Here is a 12,983-nt window from a genome sequence, read left to right on the forward strand (position 1 = left end):
CAGCCCTATGAAGAAAAACAGAACTGCCAGATGAACTTTTGTTTTCTGTAAATGTATTGCATATAATGTTTTTTTTTTTTTTTACTGAAGTAAAACTTGCTCTATCGCATCAGGTCATGTGATCAAGCAAATTCTAGTAGGTGCCATGCAGCAACAGGATCGGTTTTATGACGGTCTGTGACAGGTCTCTTTCTGTTTTATGTATTATTCATACAGCCAAACCTTTTTGTCCTCCTTTGTTGATTTCCATTTTGAGACAGACATCCACGGACAAACACAGTGCTCTCACTCCTTTATTACCTCAATGACTGACACATTATAGTGGAAAAAATTAAACTATTTACAATAAACTCTGACATCTGTCAGCATGTGAAACAAAGTCAACAGAACTCTCGCTTCTTTAAAGCATCGCAGGCTACATTAATCAGAACACACGTAGAGGGAGAAATGTGGCAAAGCAACACTGTTACCGTGTGTTACATACAGCACGAGGTGGATGCTTCTCAAAGGTCAGGCGGTGCACAAAAACAGACTTCAGACTAAGTTTTCAGGGTTTATCGTTTTAGTTTCTCACCTGGGTGGCTCCATAAATGGCTAATCTTTATTATATGATTTATTAGCTCCAGCTACTGCCTAGCTATTTGTTATATTTAGGACTAAAATCAGCCCACTACTCGTAATGGGAACTCTTTGCTGCAAAAGAAATGGTGCATATACAGGGACAAGCATTAGAGTGCAGTTATGTGAGTATACAGTACAATCATTTCAAAAATCCAGAAGCCACATGAGCGCTCTGACTTCACTACAAGGAGTTAAAATGAAGGAAGTTGCCTCTGACTTTTAGTCTGTACGACAGACTCCTCCACAGTTAACACCATCTCTGATTTTAAACTAACAAAACCTCAGCAGGAGCCAAAAGAGCCCAAAGTGTGGGTCCTGGCTATTATATGAAATACAGTAGACACTGTTAAATGCACATGCCTTGGCAACAAAACAAATTCAGCATCCTAAATATGTTAATTTCTTGTATCTAAAAGCTGCTGGCAGCGATTCAGTGACTTCAGTAACTGTGTGTAGCTGCAGGTTGTTATTTGGGTTATAGACCGTATGTTGGTTGCTGGCTGGTTAGGTAATAACCGCTAACCCAAAATTTTCTGACATAGTTTTAATTGGAACAGAAAGCTTATTAGCGTACCCGATTTCATCTTTTTGGAAATGAGCAGGAAGGCACAGGGAGAGAGAGCAGACAGGACAGAGCGTAACCCTGAACCGGCAGCTGGCTGCACAACAGTTCGGCTGACAGAAGGATGGACAGCGGCCAGCGCTAAATCAGTGCTCTAGCAGCAGTGGTGCTAAATGGATGTGCAGAGACGGGAAACCTAGCAAGCCTACACCTACTGTATCGCCAGCATTCACAACAGCCAGAGTCATACATCTGAAGAGTTCTGTCACCGAGGGAGCAGCAGACCCACCTCTTCCCACCTAAAGTTTGTCTCTATGCAACACAGACACTGCATGTGGAACAGGATAAACTGTCATACTCCAGTGATTTAACTCTTCTGCGATATGGCTTCGACCGCCGTCAGGGCAGAGGAGATGATCTGCGGCGCTGACCAAGGCTGGGTGGAGGTGGGAGCAGTCCAGTTGGCTAGGTGGATGGATGGGTCTAGTTGAGGCTGGCGTTGGAGCTGCTGGTGCCGCTGTTCTTCCTCTGGCCGCTCTGCACCACGCTAGGAACCTGCAGGCCCGTCACTATGGAGAAACTCCCGTTCCACACCTGCAGGGGGCAGCAGATGACAGCCAGTTTATTAAAAAAATAAATAAATAAAAATCAGAAGGTGGTGCAAAATTTTCAGACAAAAATAGGCTTGAATTTCCTCACCATGAACGCTGGGATAACTGGCTGCTGAAACTTCGTTTTAAAAGTGTGCATCAGCTGCTTAGTTTTGGCGTTGTAAAAAGACAGAATACCTGGAGAGAAACACAAAGGCAAACATACTTAACGGTTTATTTTATAAAGATTTGCTTTTTAAAATGTGTGGAAGTTAAAGTAGCCTTATTCTTGCTTCACTTTAATCCACAAATAACGCTAAACTTTTTCTTTTATTTCATTTTGCTCCAGTTACCAAACTGTGGCTGAGGCAAACTAAATCTTTGAGTTCACCCATTGATCTGTTTGGATCCTACCTTCATCGTAGTTGATGTAGACTCCGATGCTATTTGGGATGGGACAGTCGAGGGTTCGAGCCTTGTTGTTGTGCTTGGCTGTGAGGCTCTGCTGCAACCAGTTGTTCAGGTGGATGCACCAGGAAGCGCTGCTTTTCCCCAACTGGTCGAATCGGCCGAGGCTCCGCAGGGCTACGCCCACGGCAAAGGCCTTGCTCTCCTTGTCGAAACGCACCTCCCAGTACTGCTGTCCAGCATCAATCATAGTGTCAGCTGTCACGACACATAAGGCCAGCGTCAAAACAATCGCCACTGTCTTTACGCATGCTGACAGCTGTGGTTATGTAACAACTGCCTCGCTAAGAGATGGAAATCTGATTTGAAAAGTTAGGTATGTGGAAATGATTAAGGTTTAAAATATCCAAAACTGTAAAAAGTGCAGTAATTAAAAGAAACAACAAAAAAATCTGGATCATTTCTTCTCGTTTAAAGCCTTCATTACACCAACTAACTAGTTCACCTTGGGTGGTAAGGAAGATCAGATTACTTTATTGTGTAACTTTCTAACATTGTATCTTACAATCTACAATCTGAGGCGGTTTGGTAATGCACATACAAGTTTGTGTCTGTCCTTCCCTCTTTTTTTGCTGCACGTATTCTTACCCAGCACTGTGTACGACTCTGCTGTAAACCTGTCTCTGCCGGGCCGGGCGGTCGGTGCTCTCTTAGGCGACATCAGGGCTGACCTGATTACAGAAAAGACACGAGCTAGAAAGATTCAATATTTCTGAGCTTTATTCATAATGCGAGTTAGCACATGAAATCAGCAGCTTACAAACCTGGCTGGGGAGTGCATTGGTGAGTTGGTTCGGTTCTTGTCTTTTCGGATGTCCTGTATTTTTCCTCCGCTGCTGTCCCACTCAACGCTCAAGTCCTCCACCTTCAGGTTCTGATGAGCTGAAGCAGCATCCAGCTTGAAAGTGAAAGCTGGAAATGGGAAAGAAGTAAGGTTTTTCTTTTAGTGTACAGAAAACTGAAAAGCCCCACATCTTTTGTCAGTCAGAGTAAAATAAGAGCAGCCAGATCCAAGTATTCTCACCGTGGGTTTCTAGTGTAACCGGCTCAGAGAACTCTCCCGCCACAGCCTTGTTACACGCTCTCACTCTGAACGTCAAGTACCGGGTGTCAAAGCGCAGACCTTGGAATTAGGGACGTTTTCTAGGTTAGCAAATCTACTCAAAGTTTAACTATAAATGCCAAACATCACCTCACAGTCCTCTTCCTACCCGTGAGAGTGTGCTCCATCTCTCGTATCCCCTCCACCACCATCCAGGGGTAGTCCTCTCGGATGCGAGGTGGACCCTCGTGATTTGTGCGCCGGTGTTCTATTATGTAGTGGTCTATCTTGCTATCAGGCTCTGGTAAACTCCAAACTACAGTCACCGTATTGTCGCACACCTGGCACTCTGACACCTGGATCTCAGGAGTAGCAGGAACTGAAGACAAAAAGAGTTTTTACCTGTTACAGATTGTGTCCAACATCAACTTTCCATACTCTTTAAGTGTTGTTTTCATTTAAAAAAGGTACTAAAATAGTCAAGAAGTGTAACAGTTCAATATTAAAGCTGCATTTAATACCACAAGGGGGCAGTATTTTCCTAAAAGAAGTCTGATATGACCTTGTGGCAAAATATAAATATTTATTAGATTTTTTTATTTATTTTTTTACATGCACTTGATAAAAAAGTCGACCTTCTCTGTGCCCAACTATAGTCTTCACTCACATTCATCTGATAAACTTTCACCTTTTCCATTTACTGTATCCTGTTTAACCGGCAGTGTGCCTTAGCTCTGTGTGTCTTAGCTTTACAGCTAAAAGCAGGCGATTCAGATCAGATTGAGACCCACACTACATATGTAGGCTGTCAAACCGCAACGGTGCAATAACGAGGTTAGGAGGTCTCGCACAGCTGTGGAGTGATACTTCTCTGTGGTTTTATTGCTGTATGTAACTCCCCGTCACATCACATGTATTCATTTGACTCATTAATATAAAAAAATGCTGGTAAGTGGAACATACTGCAGGAAGTTTAACACACAGCAAACATCGACCCTTTCTTTTGTTCTGGTTGAGAAAAAAAAAAAACACAAAAATGCCTACACTGCGCTTAACAACACCTCCAGGGTGGCAGCTTATACTTTATCTACCAAACACAGCCTGACCAGAATCTCAGAAGTATTTTTTTGAACTCTTAACTTCATTGTGTTGTGAAATTAAGTGTAATGTGTAGTGACTCATTTCGGGTTGTTTTATCTAGATTACATCGTCTTACTTTTGAAATTCACTGAGGTGAAGTTAGACTACATGTACTGTGTAGCAGTTCAAGGTGTAACAATACAAAAACTCTAATCTTAAAACAGTTTTCACACATGAACTCAGGTGGGAACATTAACCAGATTTTCCCCCCTTTTCCCACATGCAGCACACCGGATCACGCAGCCTGCTTCAAAAACACTGTTTAGTTTAGGAGATCTCGCTGCCTGAACAGACGCACATCCCGCCTAGCTGCTGTAAACTCTCCTCATATTTTATCTGCTCTACTATATGACCTAGTGAAAAAATACCTGGACTTTGTACGAGGGAGCAGGCAGGTTACAGATTGTTTAACTTCCGATGCAATCGAGACAGTTGTGTCCTCACGTGCAGCTCTGCTGATCAGAGAAACAACTGAAACCCATTAAATTGGTTGGCACTCGACAAGAGCCGACAATGACATGACTAGATGCAGACTTTATACCAAAAAAAGTAATTTTTCAGACAAAAACTGTAAAGTAATTAGTTACTAATTATAGTAAAATACTACAGCTGTAATTAATAATTACTCAAAGTAATTATTAGTAACTAGAGCTGTTAAGGAGAACCTCAATTTCAGCTCCATATTTAAATTCTTGGACTCTGAATCATGCTAAGCTACTCTTATAGAGTTCAAAATAATCCTTACTAATCTTATGCTCAGCTGTACTGCAGCCCCTAATTTTATCTGACCTTCAGCCCTTCTCTCTTTAACTTTATTTATATAACACATTAAAAACCACTAACACTAAATAAATTAAACATGTTCCTGAATATTGATGCTACACAACATTTACATAAAATTGCACAGCAGGAACCTATCCTCCAGAGATTAACTATTTCCAAAAGCCTGACAAAAAAAAAGAAGAGGTACATTTTCAGTTTAGATTTAACGACCGTCACAAGCGATGCTCATCTGATTGCAAAAACAGCCGAGGCAAACATCTCCCTTTTCAGGAAGCATCAATCAGAGGAATGATCAGGAGTGGCACACTTTAATGATCTTGAGTGTATGGAGGCAGACTATCTACCACATATCCAGGTGCAAGACCATTTAAGGCTTTAAACACAAACAGTTCTCCTTTATATTGGATTCTGTTGTGCACATGGAGCCAGTGCATGGCTGCTAACACGGGACTAATGTGATCTCTCTTTTTTTGTCCCAGTCAGTGAACTACCTGTAAATAATCAACCAGTAATTGACCTACTAATGTATGCAGTGCATTACAAGAGTCGAGTATAGATGTAACTAAGTGTGCATGTGTAACTTTCTTATCATTGGTTATCCCTTTTAAACAGAAGCTTTAAACAATCAACCGGGTGTGTAAAATTAAATAGAAGTAGAGAAGCAGATTGCTGCTTTAATGTTGTGCAAGTCAGCAACTCCTTTGTTTCAGACCTGGGAGAAATTTGAGTCCTTGCAACATCTCCTTCTCCTGGCTGAAATCCACCATCAAGTGACTCATGTTGTCACTGGCTTTAGCCTTCAGGGAGAGGCGAAAGGCTGGAGCCATTGTGACGCTGCGGAGAAAGAGACACACAAAAAACACACAAAGACGTGGGGTGGAAACAAGTGCGGGTCTATTATTGAACTGAACCAGAGGGCGACAAAGAAGAAAACAGGTGATTCTAGTACTGCTCGCTAAGAAAAGACCACTAACTACATTTCTGACATACTAGCGCTGAACTCATCACCCTAATTCAAAAAGCGGAGCTAGAGAGGGAGCAGCATTCATCCAGGGAGGGGCTGACACAGGATGGCACAGACTCGAGATGACAGTGGGGAAACACAGAGACAAAAGAGTGGAAAGCTTCCATCGTGCTTACTGTCTATGAAATGGGTGCGGTGGCTACAGGTTTGAACGCATGCACGCTACATTCATTAGATGGCTCGCTGGTTACAGGAGGCTATGACAAAAGGAAAGCAATGGATTGCTGAGTACTATACCTATCCTTAATGTCTTTGGCCGCCTGGAGAGGAGAAGCACAGAGAGGGAAAGGAAAAAAAAGAGGAGAGACACGGAGCGAAGAGAGAACTGAGTAGGAGCCCATCATGTTGTCATTTAACACAAAAAGCTGCCGGTGGCCATGTTAAAATCACTGCTAGTATGACAGCACAAGGAGGACAGATTCGATCGTATGTGGACACTGAAATTCACATCAAACGGCGCAGCAGCATGACTGGCAGTTACCTGAGTAAAACCGTCCGTCTCAGAGGAGCAGAGCGTCTGATTGGCCATCTCCAGAAGCTCCTCTGAACTCTCCAGGGCTTTGGAGCAGGCGCTCAGCTGACTCTGAGAAAAGACCAACTTACAGTCAAATGGAGCGCATCTGCAAACTCCCACAGGTTATTCGTCTGTATAATAAGTTGATTGTGTTGCCAGCAGAAGCCATGGAGCTGGCTGCATCATTTGAGAGTCATCGCTCAGTCCTGAGGCTACAGAGGTTTTTGAATTATTGGTATTTTGACCTGAGATGAATGAAAACAAATATCAGCCTTCATTCATGCAGCTAGTTTGGAATAAATGTTGCAAAGAAAGAGAGTCAAAAAGCAAAAAGTGCAAACTTGAGATGAGTCATTTTCACCTCCTCTCTGCAGCATTTCAGCAGGTACCCCTGGCTCCACAGCTGCAAGTTTATTGTTACACAAAATGAACAAAAGTATCGGACCACGCCTCGTAATCTTTGAATTCAGGTGTATAAAAATCAAGCATGCAGTCTGCCTTTACAGACTGCATGGCTCACTGAATTCGATGGTGCTGTAATAGGATGCCTCTGTTGAAATCTCTTGTAAGAGGCTTGTTGCAACATGGAAGTGTTTAGGAACCATGCTAGCTCAGCCATGAAGCGGCAGACAACATAAAGTTACAGAGCGGGGTCGCCGAGTGCATAAAACTCCCCGACGCTCTGCTGACTCAGTAACTGCAGAGTTCCAAACTTCCTCTGGCATTAACACCAGCACAAAAACTGTGTGCCGGGAGCTTCACTGCATGGGTTTCCATGGTTGAACAGCTCCTGCAGGTGTAATGTGGAGATGGCTCAGTAAGTTTTGAGGCATATAGCGTATATTTCTCTTCTCTCTCTCTCTATGGTCTTCTTTCTTACTTCATTTTTTAAAGCACTTTAACAAGCTAAAGCAATGTAAAGGAAAAAAAGTAAAAAACAGTGTTGCTATGGTGGAAATCATTGAAAGCTGATTGGAGCAGAAGTCACCTGATTCTGTACACACCACTTCAAAACAATCACATACGGACACTTTCAGTCTCCTTGCATCTTTGGGGCAATTTTGGCCGAACCATTCATGTTCAGGAGGTTCATGGTTCGAGGAATAAATGACAGTTTGGACCTTTTTTTTTCCCAAACAAAGGGGAACAACAGCACCGTGCAGATGGTAGCAGTTTAAAGGAAGTGGCAATATTATTTGTCTTGCTCCATAGTCCCCTATAAATCTTTCTAAGCTTGGCAACGCACTTCCCAACATATTACTAGCTATTCTTACTGTCTTCCTAATGCCTCAGAGGCATTTCCAAACCAACAAATGACACATAAAGTCAACACACTTTCAAGAGAAGTACAACCGAACATGTGAAGCATTTTAGAATTCAGCTTGAAGGATAAAAGCTTCTCACCAATATTATAAATTACAGTGGCATTAAAAAACATAGATCTTAAGACAAACGCGAGAGAGACACGATGATGCTCCACTTAAACCTGTTATCTGTATTTTTGTGGTTTGTATTCTGTACAGTTACAGTATTTTTTAACAGATCGTGTTAAAGTACGTTGCATTCTGCTTGCTGTTCACTTAGAAAAGTTTAGTTTTAGTCTGACTTAAAGGTCAGGAGGCTCCGGTTTTATCCTGCGAACCGCCTTACTCAATCAGTGATCAAGAGATGAGCATGGGATGTACAACAACAAAGAATGAAACAACGTCCTCACAAGCACTGATGCAACACCAGCTTTCGTATGCAGACATGTAATAAGTCTAAGACATGTAATGATGCCCCCCGATTAAAAAGATCTAGACTTTTCAAATCAAGAAACAATAACAGCTACCTGCAGCTCATAGGTACGGCTTGCTCGCTCCTGTTTGATACGGGTCAGCATATTTTCTTTCATTTCGTCCAGAACAGCATGGAGGGAGCTGCATTCAGACTCCAGGTCCTCCTGCACCCGGTTGGAGTTTGCCTGGTGTCGCAACAGAAAAAAAACGTTCAGGGTATCATTTGAGATCAAATTTAACTTGAGCCCTTCGCGTTACTGTACCTCCAAGTTGTCCAGACTCTGCTTGAGAGTGCAGATGAAGTTGGAAATCTCCTCATTCTTCATGGCCAGTGTGTGGGTGATCTTCCGCAGAGATTCCTGAAGAAAAAGACAAAATTTTCCTTTAGTCAATTCAGATTTTTCTTAACATTTCTGCTTTGAACTCACACACAATCTGACCCTTTCAGGCAGGCTCAGGATCCCTGTATTAGCGCACAGGAGAGCCTCCTCTGTGGATAAGATGTGTTAATCAGCCCTTGTCTGATGAGTGGACACAGAGCTTTAGGCTTTGAGCTCCCTTTTAAACAGATGAGATCAGAGAGGGACCTACTCTCGGCGCAAAGGGAGGGCGGAAGGATGCGCATTTATAATTTAATAATGCAGCTCCGCAATCGTTACGCAGGCGACTTCAAAGACCGGACACACGATATTACACAGAAAAACCCACACTTTTGATTTGCTGCCACTCCTGCTGCACTGCTCTGACGCCACAGTGAAAAAGCCCATTCATACAGAAGAACTGTGCAATGTTTGTTGATGGAAGAGGAGCTACGCCAAGGCCCCCTTCCCCACGTCCCCGACTGCTACACCGATACTTATCGATAAGAAAGCGGTCGAAAGCGAGCACAGAAACGACCCCACATCCACCCGAACAAACACCGAGTACAAAAACAAGACGACTGAGAAATTCAAGCCCGTGCTGCATCCACAAACTCCCTCATATCGCCGCGTCTCCCCCTCCTTCCTTTGTACACTACGCCCTGAAACGGCTTCCCCCATCAGAGACACCTGTTCCCCCGGCTCCGGCTCACCTTCTGGTCTCCCATCTTGCAGTCAGGTGCACCGGCGCGGTCGCAGCTCCACACACCGCCGGTATGTCTCCTCCGTCCCCCGGGGTTTGGTGTATTAGCACGGCGGAGCTGGTACTGATGCTGCCGGAGAGCAACGCATCTTCGGACGGACACCAACCACCAACGCCTTTGGGCCGTAGTAAGCGGGGCGCATGCGGCACGGGGGGATTCTGGGTAGTGATGTTCTGGTGGCGCGGGTGAGGGATGCTGCTTTCAGGTGCAGTCAGAGAAAGGACAACGCGATAGATAGATAGATAGATAGATAGATAGATAGATAGATAGATAGATAGATAGATAGATAGATAGATAGATAGATAGATAGATAGATAGATAGATAGATAGATAGATAGATAGATAGATAGAATACAGAGCCATTTAGGGTCCCAATAAAAAATCTTCTTGGATATGGTTTTAGGTTTTCCTGTTATTTTTAAAATCTCTGTATCTACTTTAGCTACTAAAAAGACAAAACTCTGTGTCTGCTTCCTTCTTTCTTTTTTCTTTGTAGGGGAAACAAATGAATGTCTTCTAAATAATGCAGGAGAAGGCTCCACCTGAAATCTACATCTATATTACCAGATAAGTCGCCACAGCAGTGCTGGAGTCTATATCTCCCTAAATACTGATTTATTTATTCAGTATCTCTAATCTGAGATGTAAAACTAGCGCATGGTTGGTAATAGTATGGTGAACCATATTATGAATTTGGATGATCTTGTGGTCTCTAGTCGTAGTAGTGCTGGTCTCTATTAGCTTCTTCACATATGTTGTGGATTTAAAAAAATACAGTGTCTGTAGGAGCGATGTTATTATTTATAGAACCAAGGAAGACAAACATTTAAGATTTTATAGACTTCATATTGTCATACAATACCGTTACTGTGTAGGGTCAGATATCTTGGACAGAGCAAAAAACAAAAACAAACAACAAAAACACGTGACGATGATATTTGTAGGCAACGTGCGATAATGTATATACTAGCATATTTAATGCATGCACAGACGGAGGGAGGGTCTTCATTTAGACCATTATATAGAGCAAGGTGCTTTTCTTTCCTTTAGTTTGTGCATACTGTACAGCTCTAGCACATGTGTGTGCAGGAAAATGAGTTTACCGAAACTAAATGTAGCTTTCAATGACGTCATGAGGGTGACGATGGCTCAGTGAATGTAAGATGTTTGTAACTACTGGAGCCAGCATATTTAAAACTACTGGATGTAACTATATATGCGCGCTTAATATGAAATCACTACGGGCTAAATGCAAATGATGTGTAACACTAGACATTACCAGTCTTAATTCTAGAGACACTGGTATCCTCTCTTTGTTGGATGGTGTTTTGCAACTGAAATAAAGATTAAATGAATGAATAATCTACTCATTAAGGTGTGGTTAGAAATATGGAAATAAATAAAACTTTTACTCAAGTATTGCGCTTGTTTTGATGTAACTGTATCATATATGTCACTACGTCATATCAGAGCTTGATGTTGGCCTTTTTTCTATTCATTTAAATTCAGGCTGAAAATTTGATATGAGAGATGCAAGATGCCACCCTCCACACTCTGTTAAAAGTGCTGTGTGGTTAACACTATCAGCTCACAGTAAGAAAGCACCGACTTTGAATTTAACTGTCGGCTCATGTAAGTTTGCATTTTCTCTTTGTGTCTGCATTTGTTCTTACAGGTGCTTTGACTTTCTCTCTCCCCCACCGTCCTCTCAAACACATGCACGTTAGGTCAGCTAGTGATTATAAATTGCCCAGAAGTGTAAAGGTGAGCACGTATTTGAGTATGTCTATTTGACCAGGGTCTACCACAACTCTTCCTCTCTTGGCCTCTTGCCTCATAAGAAAAATAAAGAACATAACTACGTGTTGTGCATGTGTAATGTGTCACAGACTATTCATAACCTTTAAAACTGTTAAAAGTGATGACAACGTGATTTTTAAACAAAGTATAAAAGCATATGTGACTTTTGTACTCACAATTTTAGTTTGGACACATTTGGACAACTTTCTTTTTTCTATTTCTATGTCCTCAGAATGGGTCACATCACAGTGACCGCAAACTTGCATACTTTTGATGAAGGAAAACAACAATGAAACGACCATTGGCCAATAAGTGTAACTCAAAACAAAGGAATTAAAATAACCAACAGAGACTCCTAACTTAAGAGATGCAGCTTCCTGTCTGCTCAGCAGCAAACAAAAGACCCACTCTGACGTAGCTGCACTGGTTCTCTAAATAGAAAGAAGAAGAAAAACCCTTTTAAGTATCGCTCCCCTAAAACCTAAATGTTGGTAACGTTTCTTGATTCTGATCAGTAAGTAAAATTTGCATTATGTTTGATTAAAAAAAACAACAACCCCGCAGCTGTTTCAAAACGCAACATTTTTTACAGTAATTTTTGTCTTTTTCTTTTGCTTTTATGCATCGACATGTGTTTCTTATGAAAAACCACACCAGTAATTAGAAAATGGTCCGAATTTTATTATCATTTCATATATAACAGCAGTGCATTGTGTTCACAGAGTCCTACTAAATAAATGATTTTAAGATTCTTTCTTTTCTTGCATTACAAACAGGACCTACTTTCAGTGACAAAAAAAAGATCATAGGGTTGAGGTTTCAGAAGCTATACACCCCCTGCAACCTTCAGATGTCTCGTCTTGTGGCCTTTTTTCTCTTCACTGTCAGGAACAAATAATACACTGACACCTGCTATAATGTTAGTGAATTAAAGATTTGTTTTCAGAGCAAATCAATGCAGCACGGCTTTACACTTTAAACACCTGAATGCAAAATGCCACCCACACTGTTGTGTTCTTAAAGCCTTTTGTTGTGTTCACTTCATAAAACAGCAATTCAAGAAAATTAATATATGTAATATATATAAGTCGAATCTCTTTCTTTTCGTCAAGATTGTGGTTGGAGACTGGATCAGAAAGTTCATCAAGCCATTTTGCTTAGTTGTGTCTTGTCACAGGAAGCCAGATGTTACTTTTCTAGTAAGACGGTGCGGAGACGAGACGAGTAGCGTTTTAGCACCCTTGCACTTAAAAGCCACAGGGGTTTCACAACCCCTTCACATCATCCTCATGTTTTTTATATTTGGTGACAGCAAGAAAGTCAGCAAATGTACATTTATATCACTGAGGAATTCACAAGGTGCAGAGCAATGCAGGGTATACTTTTTTTTTGTTTTTAGAAAGGCCTAAGAGTAGTGGTCAGGTGTGATTTCTAGTGACTAAAACTGTTAGGTATAAAAAATGAGTTGGTGTGTCTGGTCAATAATTCTCTTTCTCTTTCTCCACTTTCTTTAGAAAGCCTACGTCAGTTTCCATCTT

General features: G+C 41.8%; 1 protein-coding gene across 1 annotated transcript; it reads right to left on the minus strand.

Annotated features, from left to right (window-relative positions):
- Positions 1-257: 257 nt before the first annotated feature.
- fsd1 (fibronectin type III and SPRY domain containing 1) lies at positions 258-9,784 on the minus strand. The gene is made up of 13 exons (XM_006809388.2): positions 9,595-9,784; positions 8,786-8,881; positions 8,576-8,707; positions 6,712-6,813; positions 6,468-6,490; positions 5,919-6,040; positions 3,453-3,662; positions 3,266-3,364; positions 3,006-3,153; positions 2,830-2,912; positions 2,188-2,439; positions 1,883-1,971; positions 258-1,777 (listed from the first exon to the last, which is right to left on the minus strand). Exons 1-13 carry the CDS (start codon positions 9,607-9,609, stop codon positions 1,667-1,669), a joined length of 1,482 nt encoding a protein of 493 aa, XP_006809451.1. The 5' UTR covers positions 9,610-9,784; the 3' UTR covers positions 258-1,666.
- Between the last annotated feature and the right edge of the window lie 3,199 nt (positions 9,785-12,983).

Source organism: Neolamprologus brichardi, chromosome 23, assembly GCF_056152115.1.
Source record: "Neolamprologus brichardi isolate AB-2024 chromosome 23, ASM5615211v1, whole genome shotgun sequence".
Lineage (NCBI taxonomy): Eukaryota > Metazoa > Chordata > Actinopteri > Cichliformes > Cichlidae > Neolamprologus > Neolamprologus brichardi.

Excerpts from the sequence above, each read along its gene's own strand:
- fsd1 (XM_006809388.2), bottom strand. Across the intron at positions 6,491-6,711 it reads AGACGGACGGTTTTACTCAG|GCGGCCAAAGACATTAAGGA; the intron begins GTAACTGCCAGT and ends TCTCCTCTCCAG. Across the intron at positions 6,041-6,467 it reads GCCAAAGACATTAAGGATAG|CGTCACAATGGCTCCAGCCT; the intron begins GTATAGTACTCA and ends CTTTCTCCGCAG.